Source organism: Verticillium nonalfalfae, assembly GCF_003724135.2.
Source record: "Verticillium nonalfalfae strain VnAa140/NRRL 66861 chromosome Unknown scaffold_95, whole genome shotgun sequence".
In the NCBI taxonomy this organism is placed as follows: domain Eukaryota; kingdom Fungi; phylum Ascomycota; class Sordariomycetes; order Glomerellales; family Plectosphaerellaceae; genus Verticillium; species Verticillium nonalfalfae.
In genome coordinates, this window is record NW_021167320.1 from 97849 (window position 1) to 117350 (window position 19502).

General features: G+C 54.6%; 7 protein-coding genes across 7 annotated transcripts; 4 read left to right on the forward strand and 3 right to left on the reverse strand.

Moving 5' to 3' along the window:
* Nucleotides 1–1123: 1123 nt before the first annotated feature.
* Nucleotides 1124–2248, forward strand: D7B24_009491 (uncharacterized protein; the record flags this gene model as incomplete). Its single annotated transcript, XM_028643563.1, has 1 exon — nt 1124–2248. One exon carries the CDS (start codon nt 1124–1126, stop codon nt 2246–2248), a length of 1125 nt encoding a protein of 374 aa, XP_028492890.1.
* Nucleotides 2249–2453: 205 nt separating this feature from the next.
* D7B24_009492 (uncharacterized protein) lies at nt 2454–4000 on the reverse strand (the record flags this gene model as incomplete). The annotated part of the gene is made up of 2 exons (XM_028643564.1): nt 2454–3715; nt 3949–4000. 2 exons carry the CDS (start codon nt 3998–4000, stop codon nt 2454–2456), a joined length of 1314 nt encoding a protein of 437 aa, XP_028492891.1.
* A 732-nt stretch (nt 4001–4732) lies between these two features.
* D7B24_009493 (uncharacterized protein) lies at nt 4733–6100 on the reverse strand (the record flags this gene model as incomplete). The annotated part of the gene is made up of 1 exon (XM_028643565.1): nt 4733–6100. The coding sequence occupies one exon, from the start codon at nt 6098–6100 to the stop codon at nt 4733–4735; it is 1368 nt and encodes a 455-aa protein (XP_028492892.1).
* A 1724-nt stretch (nt 6101–7824) lies between these two features.
* Nucleotides 7825–8227, forward strand: D7B24_009494 (uncharacterized protein; the record flags this gene model as incomplete). Its single annotated transcript, XM_028643566.1, has 2 exons — nt 7825–7996; nt 8052–8227. The coding sequence occupies 2 exons, from the start codon at nt 7825–7827 to the stop codon at nt 8225–8227; spliced, it is 348 nt and encodes a 115-aa protein (XP_028492893.1).
* A 1868-nt stretch (nt 8228–10095) lies between these two features.
* Nucleotides 10096–11766, forward strand: D7B24_009495 (uncharacterized protein; the record flags this gene model as incomplete). Its single annotated transcript, XM_028643567.1, has 2 exons — nt 10096–10243; nt 10307–11766. 2 exons carry the CDS (start codon nt 10096–10098, stop codon nt 11764–11766), a joined length of 1608 nt encoding a protein of 535 aa, XP_028492894.1.
* A 3138-nt stretch (nt 11767–14904) lies between these two features.
* On the forward strand, nt 14905–16515 carry D7B24_009496 (uncharacterized protein; the record flags this gene model as incomplete). Its single annotated transcript, XM_028643568.1, has 1 exon — nt 14905–16515. The coding sequence occupies one exon, from the start codon at nt 14905–14907 to the stop codon at nt 16513–16515; it is 1611 nt and encodes a 536-aa protein (XP_028492895.1).
* Nucleotides 16516–17394: 879 nt separating this feature from the next.
* On the reverse strand, nt 17395–18446 carry D7B24_009497 (uncharacterized protein; the record flags this gene model as incomplete). Its single annotated transcript, XM_028643569.1, has 2 exons — nt 17395–18026; nt 18086–18446. 2 exons carry the CDS (start codon nt 18444–18446, stop codon nt 17395–17397), a joined length of 993 nt encoding a protein of 330 aa, XP_028492896.1.
* Between the last annotated feature and the right edge of the window lie 1056 nt (nt 18447–19502).

Consider the following 19502-nt stretch of genomic DNA (forward strand, 5'->3'; position numbering starts at 1 on the left):
CCGGGCTAGGGACGGAATCTTCCCTGGATCTGCGTCGTCGAGTGAGAGCTGGCGTCTCGTCTACAAAGCTATCCGCAGTGGCACATGGCAACTGACCTACCCTCTGTTAGCCATGCGGAGAACGGGCGTTGAAAGATGTCTGCGCACTTATTATCCTCAAAGGGAATGCGTCCTTGTCCTGCATACCCTGGTCTCTGGGGGTGACCTGCTTGAAGCGGATGCGTCTGGATGTCCGGCTGCATACCGATCCGTTTTCTCGGCACAACCTACAGTGAGGCTCTCCCAAGTCACCTACGCAGAGATCAGCGGAGGAGCCAGCAATGGACCGGGGTCTGTACATTTACGGTGGCGTCGACGGCACTCATCACTACTTCATTCGTCAGCAGGGAGCGGTGGTTGCCTGAAGCTTGCATCGGAGAAAAATGCCTCTGAATGCTATGAAGCTTTGACGCACCATGCTTTGCTCTTAGAAGTCATTGTCAGAAGCGATCACAGGCAAGGGACCAAACTACGTAGGGGCCAGGTGGGAAAAAGCTTCCTTTTTAAGAAAAACTCCGCCGCTAAGGTAGATAGACCGAGCCATATGGGCTGCAACACGCTGGGGATAACGCCGGGGCCCATTATGGGGGTCAGTCAACCCCGCCCGCGAAGTGACATAAGTTTTAGGGGAATCGTGGAGGAATTGGTTTCCAGATGCGGGGCCCCAGGATTGAGGAGCAACCTGGCCATGGGCGTTTGCGGAGAAGTGCCAATCTTGCCTCCCATCGTGGTCCGGCCCGAACTCGGAATTTGAAGATTGTGATCTTACTTTGGGTAGCTTGGACTTCCCGAGGAAGAAAGGTGGACAATATTGGGAGGATAAATAGTCTCAAGAATAGCAAGAGGCATGTCATGTATGTTCTCTACAGCTTATCTCTTTAGGAGCTATTTACCAAACATGCTTCTTTCATATTCATCATTATTTGGCACAGTCGCCGCCAGTTTCGTTGCAGTTGTTGTCTTCGCAGCCCCTGAGTGTACCTGGCCCCGGGGGCCTCTCAGCACGGATGGCAACAGAATTGTTGATCATCGCGGAGACACTTTCATATATGCCGGTATCAATTGGCCTGGGGAGGGGGAAACCATGATCCCTGAGGGTCTCCAATACTCATCCATCGCCGATGTTGTAGCTAAGATCAAGTCTCTCAACATGAACTCTGTCCGTATGGGCTGGGCCACTGAGATGGTTGACGATATTCTGGACAACGGCGGTGATGTGTCGATCAAGGAAACCATGACTCGTGTCCTTGGCGAAGAGCTCGCTGTTGACGTTGTCAGCGATATTCTGAAACACAATCCCTCCTTCACCGAAGAAACGACACGTCTCGAGGTGTGGGACGCCGTCGCCGCAGAGCTCCAGAAGGCGGAGCTGCACATGATTGTCAACAACCACGTCTCCAAGGCCGTCTGGTGCTGCAGCCCCGACGACGGCAACGGCTGGTTCGACGACACGTATTTCGACGTCGTCAAGTGGAAGCGCAGCCTGGACTTCATGACCAGGCACGCCAAACAGAACTGGCCCGCGGCAACGGCTCATTCCCTCCGTAACGAGCTCCGCATCGTTAACTCGGCCGCCAACGACACCTACGGCTGGTCGCGCTGGTACGACGAGATGACCGACGCCGCCGCCATCGTCAACGCCGCCGATCCAGACGCTCTTGTCATCTACTCGGGGCTCAACTATGACCACGAGCTCAATCCTATCACGGCTAAGCTCCCTCTAAGCGAGACGGACCCGCGCGTTTTCGACCTGGCCGACTTTGACTACGCCGACAAGATTGTGTTTGAGCTGCATACCTACGATAACTGGATGACCAACTGTACCTTCTTCCAGAGCGAGCTGTATAACCGTGGCTTCAATGCGCTGGATACGTCTGCCGAGAGTACAAGTCGCAACATTGCGCCCGTGTTCTTCTCGGAATTTGGCTTTGCACAAAACGGCACAGATTACCTCGGTGTGTATGCCCAGTGCCTGAAAGACTTCATCACCGGCGACAAGCGCATAGGTGCTGCTAGTCGTATCGAAGGACCTATCGGATGGCTGCAGTGGACAATTGGGGGTTCGTACTACATGAGGCAGGGAATTCCCGATTTCGACGACTGGTGGGCCATCTTGAACCATGATTGGAGTAATTGGAGAAACGAGACTGTGCTGAAGGCATGGCAGATTCCAATGGTGGAAGCGGTGCGAGCAGCGATCCCGAATTGATGTGTGTCGCAGGCGGCATGTCTTGTTTAGAGCTAGACCCGAACACGCATTGATGCCTATGTTTATGTAAATATTGATTCAACGCCTGTTAGGACGTCAAACGTACTCACCAGTACAACCATGAGGGCCGCTACACTTTGTCAACCTAAGTGTTGATAGTAGATCCAGCATCCCAGTTTCATAAATCGTGCAGATATTCTTCATGTTACATGAGAAACAGAGGTGCATCCGCAAAGATTTCATCCCAATGATGATGCAGCTCCAGTTCCGTCTCTCGATTCTCAAACCGAGCCCAAGTCTTATCCAACAAATCAGCCGCCTCATGCATGGCCGACACTCCGAGGTCCACGGTCAAGATTCTCAAGTTACTGCAAAGAAGGGCCAGCTCTGCGTGGTCAGAGAGAACAATGGCCTCCAACCCTGCCATCAACATCGACCAGAGGATGAATTTGTAATGTGAACCCTTCTTTTGTCTTCGTTCGAAAAGATGATGGATGGCTGTCGTCAACGTTGCATAAGCCCATGATCTCGCTGTCACCCATGTGCCGGCTTCCGTACTGCCAACTCGCTCACTGGGAGGGATGCTCCATACGAGGTAGAGAACGGTAGCTGATTGAAATGACTGGGCGAGGGCTGTCCAGCTGTCAAGGTTGTTCACCTCTCGAAGCGGATTTGGCGTTGGACTCGGGTTGATCTCAGCAAGAGCCGCCGCCGCTTCCTCTGCCCAGCTTGCGGGGGAAAAGGCTCGAGCATACTCAAGAATACCAGACGCAGAGGTTTCAATGCCCTCGAAAGTCTCTAGTCTATCGTTTGTCGCTTGGGCTCTATGGATGTTGATACTGATTGCAGTAATTATCATCTCCTTGGGCACAGGGGTGAAAGAGTCAAAGCTGAAGATCTGGAGGCGGTCAATCTCGTCGAGATATGTGCTATGGTAAGAGATAGTCGACGGAGAGAGTTGCTTCGACGGTGAAGTGGTCGTGCTATAGATGTCCGCCATCACAAGGTTAAAGTAGCCAAAGCCACATGATTCCGGGAGATCGAGGTCCGTGTGACGCCAGAAGTCGATGAGCGCTTTGGCGCCCTGGAGGTGGGCATGCCATCTGCCATAGGCACTCTCCATGATATTCACCGACAAGAACAGGGTCAGATTTCCGATGACATATGCGTCAGGCTCTGCCGCGGTCACCTTTTCGATCTGAGCTTGCATCAAATGCGCTGCAGATGCCTGATGGTGATGAAGCATGGCGAGATCCAACGCCCCTGGATCATTCTTTGCCATTGGAAAGGATGGTGATTTGACAGAATCTACAAACGCCTGGGGCGCTCGCTGGATCGCCTTGTGCATGGCAACGATGCAGACGTAGAGATGCCGGCCAGTCGGGGCGAGTTCTTGCCAATCGGAAACCGTGATGAAGCCGAGTGTGGACTCGAGGGCGGAGAGGTCCGGGCTAATTCTGGCATTATCTGCGGCAACAATCAGAACAGATTCTGTTTTACAAGCTTGGGACTTTTGGGTGGATCTTGCAGTAAGAAATTGTGTCCAGAACTATGCTCAGAGGAGCGACGTCGTCCCTTCTCCCATAGCTTCTGGAGGGATATCGTAGCTGGCGGACCACGGCCACGGGAGACAACACGTGCCTGTTATTCTCGCACTTTTGGCTTTCGTCTCGAGCCATGGATGACTTGAAGCGAATAACAGGCTGTGATTTTGTCGGTTGCGCAGCAGTCGAGACGCGTGGCGGGCGCCATCTGATGGGTCTGGTGGAGGAGTACCCTGGGCAATTGATGCCCTTCAGGATGCACTTCCCACAGGATGGCTGCTGAGAGTCGCAGCGTATACGCCGGCCGCGGCAAGCCCAGCACTGCTGGTTGGGATTCATCAATGATTCTGGCTAGCAGAAGCCGATAATGCGTCTTCGCAATGATTGTGCAGATGGACGGCGCGTGACAGAATTTGGCACGATCTAGAGGTCTTTCGCGGTTGCCTGGAGGAGAAGTCACAGAAAGGCAGAATTGACAGTGGGGTCGAGGTACCTGGTGCTGGTTTGGCAAGGGGGTCGAAGCGCCACGTCAGTAGCCCGGCAGTTCTTGATAAAAAAGGACCTAAGGTACCTTACCTACAACAAGGTGAGGTGCCTCGACGCCACCCCCCCCCCCCCCCCCCACCCCTTACGCTGGTGCTCCTCAATCACCACAAAATGTAAGATAGATAGATGTCCAGGAATGTGTAGCGCAGCTTCCTCTCTCATAACCTGGTACCTTACCTGTAGATAGGTACCTATATCAACAATCACGATAAGTCAAATCGCCAGAAAAAGTGACACAAATGAAAAAAGAAATGGAATGATTTCATACACTGGCGGAGAAGGAACGGAGCGCCGGGAACTGAATCGTATGAATCTTTCGCTGGAAATTCTCAGGTATCTAACCGTACAACACGCGTAAACACGGCCTGAAACAACAGTGACCCATGCGCGCTTTTTAGTTGAGGAAACCTTTCGGCCCGCCCCAGGTGCCGTTGACCATGTTGTTGAAGTATACCCACGGGAAGAAGTCCTTCTTGAGGTGGTAAAAAGCGCGACGCGGGATAGCCTGGTCGAAGCCAATGAGGTCGCCAAACGTCTCCTTCGGCTGGCCGCCGTACTTGAATTCAGCCAACAGGACCTTGCCGTATTCGGTCGTGAGAGGGCATGACGTGTAACCGTCGTAGATGGCGTCGGGCGCCTTGCCCTCGGTGACCTGGAGCAGATTGCGCACCAGAACGGGAGCCTCAGCCGTAATGGCGGCAGCCGTTTTGGACGTTGGCAAGCTAGAGACGTCGCCGGCAGACCAGATATTGGGGAACTTCTTGTGCTGGGTCGTGCCGTCGTCGACATCAACGTAGCCGGCGCCATTGGCGAGCGTGCTGTCCTTGACAAAGGCGTGGGGGCCCATCTTAGGTGTGACGTGCAGGAAGTCAAAGTGCTTCTTGACCTGGTCCTGGCCGTCGGGGCGGGCAAAGGTGGCTGTGTTGCCGTCAATGGCGACGAGGTCGTGCAGGAAGAGTCCCTCGACGTTCCTCTCCTGGCGGAGGGCCTCGAGCGCCGCGGCGTACTTGGGCACGGCGAACATGCCGCCGAGGCCGCTGGCGAAGCTGATCTTGATGGCGGACGAAGGGGGGTTGCTCGGGTCGTAGAGCCCAACCTGCTTCCAGTGGTCGAGGGCGAGCCACATGACCTTCTGGGGGGCGCCGGCGCACTTGATGACGCCAGCGGGTTGTGTGAAGATGGCGGCGCCCTTCTGGAGTTTCTGAACAGAGGGGAAGACCTTGTCGCAGCTGTCGTAGCCGTAGATGGATGAGACGGGAGCGTCTGGGTTAGCGAGCGCCTCGGGAAGACCCTTGACGCTGCCAAAGTCGACGCTGACACCGGAGGCCACAACCAGCTGGTCGTAGCTCAGGGTGCGGCCATCCTGTAGAGTGAGAGAGTTGCTCTCGGGAGAAAATGAGCCCACGCCGTTGTTGTAGAACTTCAGCTTGGGGTCGATGAGATCGGACAGGCGTCTTCGGAGGTCCTGCTTCGACTTGAGGCCACCACCGACAAGAGTCCAGCCGGGCTGGTAGTGGTGCCACTCGGCAGGGTCGACAATGGCAATGTCGTCTGGCGAAAATTGACCCGTCCGAAGAAGTTGATGACTGATGGCCAGACCAGCAGTGCCAGCGCCCACTACAACAACCTTGTGGCCATTGTCCGCAGAGGTCACTGGCGCCGCTGCTGTGGCGAGGGAGCGAGGAAGTGATGCGGTGTTTTTGGAAGCCGACAGGCGTCCCGCGACGCTGGAGGAAGCCCGCAAGGCGCGTCTGCTGAACATGGTGAAATGTTTCTGAGATGATGTGATCAAGGTCTCTGCTTCAGAGCTGGTGTCGAATTCACGCTTCAGACATGAATAGAGCTGGTACTTGTGCTGAAAATACAGAGAAGTTTATTGGTTGAGTGGCCCACTAGCGGATGGCGTGATCCCTCTGTTCCGCTCTCGGCGGAGAAACTCTCCTGATTGGGGGCTGTCATGGCGCCTCAGCTCGCACAGCTGGTGCCAGCTGGTCTCTCCAGCTACATCAACCATGACAACATTGTATCATCGATGGGATATCTAGGTACCGCCGGCAAGGAGCAATAATCGTTGGGTCAGACCAGATTCGTTTTCAATTTCGAGTCTTGCGATTGAGGTTGTTGAATGTCAACTTAGAGGTGTACCAAGGGGACTCTCTGGCGATATTTAAGATTGACTTGGCCCTCCGGTCCATGTGCCACATTCGACATGCTGCAGTTCTAGAAATCCTGCACCTCTAGGAATATTTATCTATACTGTAGATAGTAGTTGTTCTAAATGCAGAATATGCATGTTGAAATTACTTTGACCCGCTGGTCTAGCGATCACTGCCTAACAAGACAAACAACTAGCTTCTGCATCGCTACTTGACCTTCCGACAACACGGTATGGAAGATTCGGATGACTATATGCCAATCTAAAATTATCTTTATCATCAACACATACAGTCGCATGTCTCTATCTCCGTCTGGCATAATCACGAGTAATGCTAGAGTTTCATCGGCTTAGGTGGCAGCTAGCACTGCTCGGGGAGCTGATCATCTGAGAAGCTAGTTATTCAGCAGTCCAAATGAAACACATTATGGTGCTGTTCTTTGTTTCGTTCCGTGGCTGATTGAGTTTACTCACCCGGACAGCCTTTGGGCCGACCAGGCCAGTCGGGTGCCATACAGTCAACGTGATGCTTGCCATCGAATACGCTTTCAAGAGAACTATCCAGCTATCACAGCGAAATACTAGGTGACTGTTTTGTGCAAGACGGTTTCCATCTTCAGGGATAGGTCAATGTACCAGTCTACCCTTTCCCCAACGCTGCCGGATGCGCCGGGCCACCAGACTCGGTGCTTCTTGTGACCTGCGTGTAGCTTCACGGGCTCCGATGGTTCTCCGGTGGCAATCCCCTGGCACTGCCAAGCCATAGGTGGCGCGAAGGAGGGAGCTCCCGAGATGAAAACAGGTTCAGGAGCCGGCACTACGGTCACTGATTCTCACGAGGCCCGCTTTTGATGATCTGATAAGATGAGATTAGATCTCAACTCGAAAGCTGATTGGGGGCTCCTGAATCCAACCCCGCAGCAAACCGTTGGGTTCGGCATGCTTAAATGCGAGCCAGGAGCTAGGTTGGATATGGCAGCTGGAGGAAGAATTCTTGAAGGTTTTACCGAACCCTCTCCTCCTTTCACCTTGGCGTACAGAAGCGATGTCGGTAGAGAGCTGTCATGAAGACAAAATTGCCGGTCCGCCTGACTGACAACAAGGTTTTACTACGGCCCCCAGCTTGAAGCAACGACAGCGGCGGCGCATTGTAGCTCGGCAATCCGAGCTTGAAGTCGGGGAGAACATCTGAGAAGTGGCCTTTAAAAAGCTATATAAGGCACCATGATGAAACCCAAGCTGAGCATTTGATTCTCACGCCCTGCCTTCATCACCACAGCTTCACTCATATCTGCCTCGTTCATCATCAAGAACCAATCAGCACCGTCAAGATGCAGTTCTCCTACGCCACCCTTCTGGCCCTTGCTGCCACCATCGTAACTGCTAATCCCCTGACTCGTCGCTCTCAACCTGGCTGGGAGTTCCCCGAGTCTATGCAGCTGGCTGCTCGTCAGACGACCCCGGAGCCTGGCACACCATTGTACCTCTGCCACGAGAACTGCGGTATGTTTCCTGGCTCAAGAACACCCCCAACTAATCTGACACGTCTTCGCACCAGGCACTTCCATTACTCTCTCGCGCGAGGAGGGCTACTGCACCAACTGGCAATACATTGCTCGCCTCGATGCCTGCTTGCTATGTGCGAATGAGCACAACATTTGGCAATACTATGGCAACTCTGTGACCGCCGCGGCTATGACGTGCGGCTTCACGGCCACTCCTGCTAGGCTTTGAGTCTGAGTTATGTTGATTGGGGGCTAACATACAGGTTAATTTGATAGAGGATGATGCTGAATGAAAGGCAGGGAGCGAAAGACATGGGCTGTGCTTGCGATGTAAGGTTCTTGACGCTAGCCATGTACACGGAATTCTTTGAATAGACGTCAATGATTCCGCTCACTGATTACGCACACGCTAAAACAACATGCATGATGTAGACGACGTTGTATTGGGTGGAGCATCAAGATGTGACGCGCAGCTGGTGCATCGTGTAGATTTTGGAACGGAGAACGGTGTTTAGGAGTATTCCCAGATGGCTTTTGGGGGTGCGGATCTTCGAGAGGCTTGATTCCGCAACGCAAGCGCGACTAGTCTTTTACCTGATGTTGATTTCGATTAATAAGATCGTGGTAGTTTTGTTATCTGCTTTTGTTTGTAGTTAATGTAAGTTATACACTTGGTCACATTAACCAAGCAACTTTTGTAAAGAAGTTAGAAGTACAAACGGCTGGTGCTGTATTGTGTGATCAACGGAATGACGCGCACTCTGCAGGAGGAATCTTGTCTGACATCCAGATGTCGCGAGGTAAAGAATATTTACAATGACGAAAGACTGCCTCGCTACTCCTAAGCTAAACATTATCATGAGATTTAGTAATATCTCGCTACAGCTAGACCAGCGCGGATGTCTTCAAACTTAAGAATTCATGTCTAGTTTTGCGATTCTTTCGCAGGGTTGGACTCCACTGCAGAGCATGACTCAAGCTTGGCACGGGAGGCCAGAACAGTGGCAGAAGCAACACAGACCAAAGCTCTTAAGCGGGTGGCCAGACGAGACCAATCACCTTACCGGTTCATGCCATTTATGTCGAAGATGAGAATCATGTCGGCTCCACAGGCGCAGCAGTCCGACTTTGGATATACTGATCGCTGAATTGTCTCCGGAATTCGGGACTTCCAGGGATCTGCAGAGAATATCCCGCCGCCTCGCTAGGTCTAGGTCTACCTGCCATGGAAGTAGTGTGGTGGGACGTGGCGAGCATCTGGCCAGCCTGAGAGCAACAAACCAGGACGAGATCCGGGCCCCCTTCACGATGTTTTCCCCACGACTTGGCATCGGAGGTTGTCGGCGAGCGAATGAGTTACAGATGCGCTTTGCATTGCAGAAAACCCTCACGCTTCTATGCCGCTGATGTAGCCACCCGGCTAGCTTGGCCAAGTTTCCTGCCGCATCTCGGTGCCGCCGGCATGGTTTTCTACCCAATCTGGGGGCCAAGAAACGGCCAGCGTAACCATTTTTGGAACCAAGACCCACGACTCTTCTTCTGCCTGTGCGTTTTGGCGTGCTGCACCTTAGGCCTCAGGGGCCGAGGGCCGAATGTTCGGGGCCGTGAGGGGGTAGGCGCGCGGGAAACGCCGTGCATATTCAAGTACACAACCACAGGAAAAGCCCACATAGGTCATCGTAGCCTAGAGGGCTATTGAATGGTAACGCAGCACGTGGCGTGACCGCTCCATTCTCCATGAAATTCTCCGTGTCCGGGCCCTTCTGAGAGCTCGTATGGAAATATGGCGCGCAGGGATGGAGTGCCGACCAGTAGAGGAGTGGATCGGTCCGTCGCCCAAGGACCCGTTGAAGCTCCAACAAAATGGAGGCGGGTGGGCTATCTGATCAATCTGATAATCTTAAAAAAAAAAATTAACCTGCACTGTCGTGCGGGGAGAATCGGTCGCTCCGTAATAAATACGACGATCATGGCAACATTGAGCGGGCTGCCAGGGTTCTGGAGATGCAGTGACTTTTGTGATCTTCACTGTGTGTTTGTGTGTGTTCTCTTACGACTTACGATTCACGAGCTACGTCCTTTTGTCCGAAAGTGGCAATGAAGACCCAAAGCCTTGCTCTTTTCGCTGCGTCGCCGCTCATTGCGTTGGCAGCAGGTGACGCATACGTCTGGCCGTCTCCTCATGATGAGCTGGAGGATATTCTTTACCTGCAGAGCGGATATCTGGCGCGCAACTTTGTCGCCGGTAAGGAGTTGCTGTTGAACACGAGCTGGACACCTGTACAAGATGACTGACGTTGGACACTAGGTGTGACACCCTGCACCCAGGGCGGCAACGTCAAGGGACGCCAGAACGCAGCCGAATGGATTCGAACGGCGTTCCACGACATGATCACGCATGATGTCGGGGCTGGTACCGGCGGTCTTGACGGGTCCATCTGGTTCGAGCTGAACCGTGCCGAAAATGGTGGCCTCGCCTTCAACAACACGTTCAACTTCTTCAACTACCTGTATTCGTCCCGGGCCTCGGCGGCGGATCTCCTCGCCATGAGCGTTGTCGTCTCGCACGCCGGCTGTGGGGCGCAGACGAAGATCCCCTTCCGACACGGTCGAAAGGATGCCGCGCAGGCCGGCCCCGCGGGTGTGCCCGAAGCCGACACGTCGATCGGCACCACCATGGCGCGGTTCGCGACGGCCGGCCTCAGCCAGCAGGACATGATCACGCTCGTCGCCTGCGGCCATTCGCTTGGCGGCGTGCACAGCAACAACCACCCGCAGATTGTGGAGGGAGACAGCAGCATCTGGAACGACACGGTGGTGAACTTTGATGATACGACCAACAAGTTCGACAACCGCATCGCCAAGGAGTACGTCTTCGGCGTCACCAAGAACCCGCTCGTCGTCGGCAGGAACAACAGCCTCAACTCGGACAAGCGGATCTTCAGCTCCGACGGTAATAAGACCATCAGCGAGCTGGCCTGCCACTCGTCGACGTTCGAAAAGCGATGCGCGAACATCTTCACGCGCATGATCGACACGGTTCCTGATCAGGTCGAGCTGTCGGAGCCGCTCGAGGCCATTGATGTGAAGCCATACATTGTCGAACTCTTCCTAAACGAACAGGGCTCGCTGACTTTCAACGGCCGTGTCCGCGTCAGGACCACCGCCGGCAGCCGGAGCCAGGCTGACCTTGCTGTCCAGCTGGCCTTGACGCACAACGCAGGCTCAGGCACGACTATTGTCGAGGCTGCGCATGCTGGTGACACCATGGGGCTGTACGACGAGACATTTGCGTTTTACGAGTTCAACACGACGGTCAACGCGGCCAAGGGTGTCAGCAAGTTCGATATTCGCCTGACAACGCCCTCAAGCGGCAAGGTCGAGACCCACGCCAACGGTGGCCAGGGCTACCCAGTCGACGACTCGCTCCTTTTCCAAAAGGCGGCGTCGTGCGTGTCTCGGACGAGCACTGCAGGCTTCCGCTCGGCGACCGTTACGGTGGCGGTGCGCAAGGAGAAGGCCGCGGGGTCGTTGGCCGTCGACGTTGTGCGTTTCGAGCGCAGGCAGAGCGTCATTGTGAGGTCAATGTCGGTCGACAGGATTGCGTTCCCGTCTGCCGCCAGCGAGGAGAGGGGTGACTGGGTCATATTCAAGGCGCCGATCCAGCTCGCAACCGCGTCTTGGAGCACTACATATGACATTGTGCAAGGAGGAGAGGGCGGCTCCAAGATTGAGTTCATCCGAACGGAGCTGTGCCCGCGCGCTTAAGTTGCATGTCAGATAAGTCTCAAGATGAAAAGATCAGCATGTGGCAACCCTGTGCTAGACTGCATTCACAGACGAGGAACCTGATGAAACTTTGATCAACCTGCTTCAGCAGCGCTTCGACCCTTCTCAACCTGAGAAAGCTGGTTTCTCTTGGGAACAGCTGTGTGTATTAGTAGATCGAGGATGCACCATGTGCGTTCGCGTTAGGTTTCATGGAAGTGTTTTGTACACAATGCCGTGATCCTCCTCGCCGATGACAATCATACTGTTACAGGTTCGGTCGTGGATCCGAGGATCTCGGAGCTGTGGCGAAAGTCCGAATTAGGGAGACATATTTCAAGACCCATTACGCGTTGTCCCATAGCGAAGAGGCCATGTAACAACGGCGGCTGCAGGAAGCAGCCCAGACAGGCACCTCAGTCTCAGCCTCGCGACGCTGATATGAGACAAAGGTCGCATGAGATTCTCAAAGCCCATCAATCCAGTTCCATGTCAGTCGATTTCCTCTTTCTCGATTATATGGGTAGATTGTATGGGAAAGGGGACTGAATTTCACGCATCAAATTCGAACGTTGTATACCCACCCAGTCCGCATGAATGCTGGCACTCCCAGGTTCTTCGATCAGGGGCACTGGAATGAGCCTGACATCGCAGGACTGCCAATTATTGACCACCAGCCAGAGTCTCCTTCCAGAGACGGTATGCATTCACACTTTACCGACCCAACGTCGACATGGGGTGGGCGAAGGATGCCGCCACCCAAATTTCCCAGCGACCGTCTTTTCCGCTGTCGCGCGTATGGTCGCATCGCCCACTCAACGAGGTAGTGGGGTCAAAAGCGTGTCTCGTGCAGGTCAGCATGACATTGGTGATATCCGCCAAGTTCTACAGTACATGATACATTTTTAGCTTTCACTGGAATGCGAAAGACGTCACAGTGAGCTGTGTGGACTACTGTTCGGCATTCCGAAGAGTAGCGCGAATGCAACGGCTGTGGCCTGTGACCTTCAACTGTGTGCCACAAACGGGCCCAAGATGATCAACGAAGACTCGCCGGACTGACTCGTGGGTCCTTGGAAAGGACGCTGTTGCTTGCCGGCTTCTGGGTGTGCTGAAAGACAGGACGCAAACCCGTGCCAAGAGGGGCGACACCACGCCACTGTCAGCAGTGAATTCGATAGCGCTCAGTGGCCGCCGACGGTGCGTGGGAACACACATGACAGACAGGCTTTGACAGGGTCACCCAAGGGGCACACAAGCTTTTTCCCTGGATGGCCCCGGCGGGCCTAGGTCCGCAAGAAGCATGGATGAAGCCCAGGGGTGAGTTACCTTTCGTTGTGACCACGAGAGAGGCCTGCTTTGCATGATGAATTCAATCCGCCCACGATCTCTCTGGTGATGGCCTGCTGAACGCGAGTATCAGGTTGTTACCCGTCTGGAGGAAGCGAGTCGTTGCGTTGCCGACATTGTCAAAGACGAAGGCAGACTAGTCGCTCCCAAGGGGGCACTAGGCTGTCCCAACGATCGGACAGCCAAAGTCGTGAGAACCAACTTCGCGCGAGAATGTCTCCTTCCGCGCGTGGGGCTCCTTGCCAAGGGGCCATCGTTGGTTGGTGGTGGTGGTGGTGGTGGTGGTGCTGCTGCGTCCCTAAGCCTGCAGCTGTCCGGCGAAGCATGCAAATGAGAGCACAAGCATCGCTGCGGGGGATGGGGATGTTTGGCCATCATAAGTAACAAGGAGCTCGTGCAGAATCCAGACCACACCAGCGCACATTCGCGCTGGATAGCCGATGCACCACTGGACTTCATTGACAACGTGAGGAGGGACACGGCGACGCGCCGTCGTCCTATTACGGTAGAGCGCTCGATTAGCTTGGTGCAAGGTGCCTTACCTCGGCTGTGTAGACCAGGGGGCACATCCACACACACGCTGCCAGCAATCAAGCTTAAACCAAGCCGTGATGTTCCGAAACAAGAGCACAATGCTGAAAGTCGCGTCGGAGCACCGCTGGGAGCACGGCTGAAACGGGAGTGGTTTCCTCAGAATGATGATTTGATCATAACACGGCGGACAGGAATAGCCTAGCAGAAGCTTGGACGTCTTCAGAGTCATGACCTTGGCTTTCTCGATGATCCTTCTTGTGAGAGAAGAAGACGCGAGCTGAGACACAATGACGGGAGCAGATGAATTGGCCACAAAGGGATAAGAGGATTTCTCTGCGATGACAGGTGGAGGAAGCTAGCCGGGCCTGGGATGGCTGAGGGCAGACAAGCTTCATCTGGCCTGCCAGTCTCAATCTGCAATGATTCAGGGGTAAGAATATGGGCTCCATGATCCGGAAGATCTGAACCTATCAAAAGTCCCCCTCCGGCATCAGGCCCACGCCAGGCGGCACGCTTATCAACGTCAAGACCAGGGAGTAGCAGTCGATCAAGGCACTGGCGTTGCATCTCAACCTCCCATCCCACCCCCCCTTTTATCTCTATCGTGGCTGAGATTTGGACAATCTGGCACCTCGGCGCAGCTTCTGGCCACCCAGTGGATCCGTGCTGCGCTCATAATGACCTGGTCCGAGCGAATCGTGGTGCCAGAATAAGGTAGGTCTCTAGAGGTGCCGTGGCTTTTGACCTTGGAAGATCTACGTTCCTGGTTACTTCGGCTGAAACATAATATCCACTTTGATCAGCGCCGCTCATCTCCCTTGGCGGATGGCGATTGTGTGTGTGCGTCTTGTTTGACCCTGTGAGGCTCAGCCTGCTCGGTCGTTTCCTGCTTAACCCCAAGGTTTGCGTCCGGAATGCTGTGACACTTAGCTCTCTACCGTCCTCAAACGTGTTCAGCCACTGCCGCCGGACTTGGCCAACGTACTTCATCTTCATTCTTGTCCTGTGCCTTTTCAACCACACTCTCTCTTGTGCTTTCTTGAACCTGTCTGTCTGTTCGTCTGTCTCTTCCTACCATCGCTGTGCTTGCTCGCCTCGAGCCGCCACACTTTCGCTCGCGACCACAGTCCAAGAAGGCATACCCAGGTCCTCAGCACGACACATTGGACCACCTGTCGACATCACAATTTTTCCTTGTCGCCTTCATCAGCAGCCCAGCCCGGGTAAACATTCTACATACTCACCCCTTCCGCCATGTTGTCTCTCACGCTACGCTCCGTCCGGGGCGCCATCAACCACATTTCCACCAGATCACTGTCACCATCCTACACTCCGTTAGCGTTGTCGCCTTCGCAAGATTCATCAACGTCCTCGCCTACCGCTTCGTTCAATGGTGAAGCGGACTTCGACTCCCTACCCGCTCAGGGAACCGCGCGATCGACAGCCTATAACCGACTGTTGGCCTTTCTGTTTTTCCTATTGCCATCTTTCATCCAGAGCCGCATCCGCCCTGGTGCCTTCAAGCCTCGACGAATGCACCCGACATCGTGGCTCGACGGACTTCGTGGTGTAGCCTCGCTTATTGTCTTCTTCTTTCACTTCACTGACGACACCCACAAGGGTCTCCTCATGTCCTACGGCGTACAACGTGATGGCGACAACGCCGCCTCTTCTCCCCTGCAGCTGCCCTTTCTTCGCGTCATCTTCGCCGGCAAACCGATGGTCCACATCTTCTTCGTCATCTCGGGCTTCGTTCTCGCCTACAAGCCCCTGCGTCGGATACGCGCACGTCAATTCGACAGCCTTCAAAAGACACTCGCTAGTAGTGTCTTCCGTCGAGGTTTCCGCCTCTTCCTGCCAACACTCGTTTCAACCTTTATCATCATGTTCCTTCGCTACTACGGTTGGATCCCCCGCAAAGCAAAGGATTCTCTTTACGAGCAGTTCGACCAGTGGCAGCATGAGGTTATCAAGATTCTCGGATTCATTTGGCAGTGGGACTCGTCCAGGACCCCAGACTACGACTCGCACCTCTGGACCATTCCCATCGAAATGTCATTTTCCATGTTCCTCTTCGTCGTCATCACTGGACTGAGCCACGTCAAGACGTACGTTCGCCTCGCCGCCGTCGTTGGTCTTGGCGCCTTCTGCCTACGTCACGGCCACTACGCTGGGTGGGAGTTCATGGCTGGTGTCGTACTCGCCGAGGTCCAGCTCATCCAGGACGCCCACAAGGAGCGCAAGGCCGCTCTCGAACACGACAAGGAGGCGGCCTATATCGAGTCCAGCGTCGGCACTTCCGGCCTCTCCGACTCGACGGCAGGCGGCTCGCGCCGCCGGAGCGTCGCCAAGCTCGTCTTCCAGGGCTTCCTTATCGTCAACCTCATCTTCGCCCTCTACGTCGCCGGCTGGCCGCGCGAAAAGTGGGAGGAGACGCCTGCCATCGACTTCCTGCTGCAGCATACACCCGAGCCCTACCGCAGCCGCGGCCAGTCGTGGCCCATCTTTGTCTGGTACGCCATCGGCGCCGTGCAGATCGTCCTAGCCCTGCAGCAAATCGAGCCCCTGCGCCGCGTCTTCAACACCAAGCCCGCTCAGTACCTCGCCGACGTCAGCTACTCGCTCTACATCTGCCACGGGCCCGTCATGAAGGTCCTCCACCACCGCATGATGCCCTACCTCTGGGAGCCCGTTGGTGGCCTCCAGGGCGCTGACATGGGCGGCCGCTTTCTCGTCTGGTTCTTCGGGCTGATCCTCATGGCGATTCCCGTGTTCTGGGTGAGCGACATCTTCCTCCGGGTCGTCGACAACAAGTGCGTCGAGTTCGCAAGGTGGATCGAGAAGATGTGTGTGATAGACGAGTAGACTGGCAAAGCATGACGAACAGATTTAGACGGACATTCTTTTTGCTAGATTCACATTGGCGTTAGCGAGACCTTTGCCCAGCTGGCCGCTGGAGATTATGATACCTCTTATTTTTATCCATGGTTGATCTTCACTCGCTGATGGCGCATGTGATGTGTTGTTGAACCTTGTGTAACCTTGATCTTCTTCTCCCCACGTCATGTCTGATGGACTCCGGCCACCTATGCAATGCCACGCCAACCGGCTTATGGCCCATGATTGCTGACCCCGTGGATGAGTGGATAATAGCCGCCTGCACGAGTGACACTGCGCACACTCGCAGGGCCCTGGTCTGGGAATCTAGCCGCCGTGAGAGACAGAATTGTGGTCAAGCTGGACCGAGGCTGATCGGTTGTTGTACCTGGCCTGACGGCAAGTTGAACAGTTGCATTTCAGGCGCAAGCATGAAGTCGCCTCATAAGCTTCGCCATCACATTTGTCCCTGTGCAGGGCTTGAGGCCATTCAGCTAGAACACAGGCATGTGCGCTTTGCTTAGAGGGAGCAAGACTTCGGGTCAGCTAAGAAAGCCCCCCCCCCCGAACATCTGTCTTGGGCTCAGGGACATAACCAGCAGAATGCGATTTGATAACACCAGGCACAGGTTCAAGTTCGAAATCCGGAGACCTTGGCAAAGCTAGTCTTTAGTTCCAATATGCCTTACATAACTGTACAACGGGTTTCAAGGGTCATTCACGATCTGCAAATTGTCTATGGGCACGTATTTGTACTATCCATTTCGATGAAGCTTTTTTATCCAGGTACTGATTTCATCCGGTGATCGCGCCTTTATCGCAGCAGGCGTCAAGAATGGAACAGGGAATCGGTGTGACCTGTCACCCTTACTGTGTGCCGCTCGGCTCCCTCCACTGGTAGCTATTGCTCTGCACGCGACCAAAGTTGGGCGTCCCGTTCGAATTGGCAGTCAGAGGCTGAACCATGGTGTTGCGGTTGTTGTCACAGGCGCCGTTCGAGTTCGTAGTGGCATGGAAAGCCGTCCACGTCTCCTTGCCATCGGGGCTCATGAAGAAGCTGTTGTGACCGGTGCCATAGTTTCCGTTGGCGCTGGAGAGCACGCAGTTGCTGCTCTTCTTCCAGGCAGCACGGTTCATGGGGTCAGTTCGGCCATCCCACTCCAGCGTCGCCACGCAATACTGGGGCGTCCAGCAGTAGTTGGCAGAGTAGGCGATATAGGTCTTGCCGCCGAAGTACAGAGCATTCTGGCCCTCCTGGACCGGTACCTCACTTCTCTCCCACGACTGGTCCGGCTGCGAGATGATGCTGAGTGGACCCGTCAATGAGATGAAGTTGCTGCCAAGACGACGAACGCAGGTCGACTGGTTGGGCACACCGGTCATGCAAGAGTAGACAAAGTAGTTGCCCCAATCATTGAAACGGACAATGGTGCCGTCGATGCCCCAATCGGTAGTGAGTTGAGCTCCGTAGGACCATGAATCCCAGGGCGTGGCGCCACCTGATTTCGAACGAGTTAGCATACGCCGAGTAACATTGTAGCACTCTGAAAAAGCATACCGACTAGGACGTGGGACCGCTGGCCACCCAGATTAGTGCTTCCACTCTGTCCCGCTGTGTAGTAAATGTACCACCGGTTTCCGAGATAGTGAAGCTCCGGAGCCCAGACGTTGCAGCACCTGTTTGGGTTCGTATCAGTGTAGATGGTTCGCTTTTCGGCGGTTTTGAGCCCTTCAATGGTTCGAGCACGACTGAGCTTGAGGTCGGTCCACTCGGTTGCGATGAGATAGTAGTATCCGCCAGTCCAAGTGACCTGTGGATCGGCACCGCCGGGGGCCCTGATGGGGTTGGTAAAGGCATTACCAGAGCCGGCCACGGCAAGGAGCCCGCATGCGTATCTGAGAATCGTGGAAACGAACATGATGTGCTGGGCTGTAAGAGCGCGAGCAAGAGCGTTGGGTCAAACAATCTTCCATTTGCAACGGCCAATTTGGGTTCACTAAATAGTTGTAAGTTCCACCTGGTGACTTGACTATCTTTCCAAGGTGCATGGATCCTGCAAAAAAGCCTCCGTGTTGCAACTTTGTGGCCTAACATCGATCGATCGCCAAAGGCTATTCGCGGAAGCCCCGCGGTGATGTTGACAACCCAGGCTAATCCGTGTCCGAAGCGGAAGTAGGCTACCGAGTTTGCCCTGGCTCTCATGTTAATCTGGCTGGATGCGCTCCAATCCCGTGAAAGCAACCCAGCCTACAGAGACTACAAGTGGAGCGGGTCAAAGTTAACGCCTCTTGGTTTCTATTAAATACATGCCCCATCATTAGCGATTGATAGCTGCATCACGCGCAAACCCGGCAGTCGCTTGATAGGTGCGGCACGGAACGTTCCTCGCATGTCTGTCTCTGGGGTATCACACGAATATTTCCCCGAACTTGCCCTTCGCTGGCCTGGCGTGAATCCATAGCCAGGCTTGGACGGTTTGAATCCGGGGTGCAGGCCCATTCTCGGATCGCGCAGCATGAGCAAATCAACAGCGTACCCAGGCAGGGTTTGTGTATTTCAAGTCCCCCGAGCTCTTGTCCTGCAATCAGCCCTGCACGCCTTGGCAGCTTCGCGTGCTCGCAGGAAGGCCACAAGAACAATTGCATTAATTCCAAAGACTTCAGCTGGCTGCCATCAATCTCCCTTTGGTCCTCCAATTTCGGAATGATCGCTACAGGGGGTCAATGACGACGTCGACGCTGCGTTCTTTTCTTGAGATTTCGTGTTCCCAACCGTCGGTACTTTCCGCCACGGCACCGAAAACCAGCTGAGAGTTTTCTAGAATGAATCTTACGGATGGTTAAGAGCCCTTGGTCACTGAGGGTCGGACAGCAATCCAAGCCATGTGGCATCCCGATCAAGCCGGCCCAGCGGAGCTACATCTTGGGAATCTACATGGTTGGGAGCAAAAGTTTCGATACCCTCCGAGGTAGCG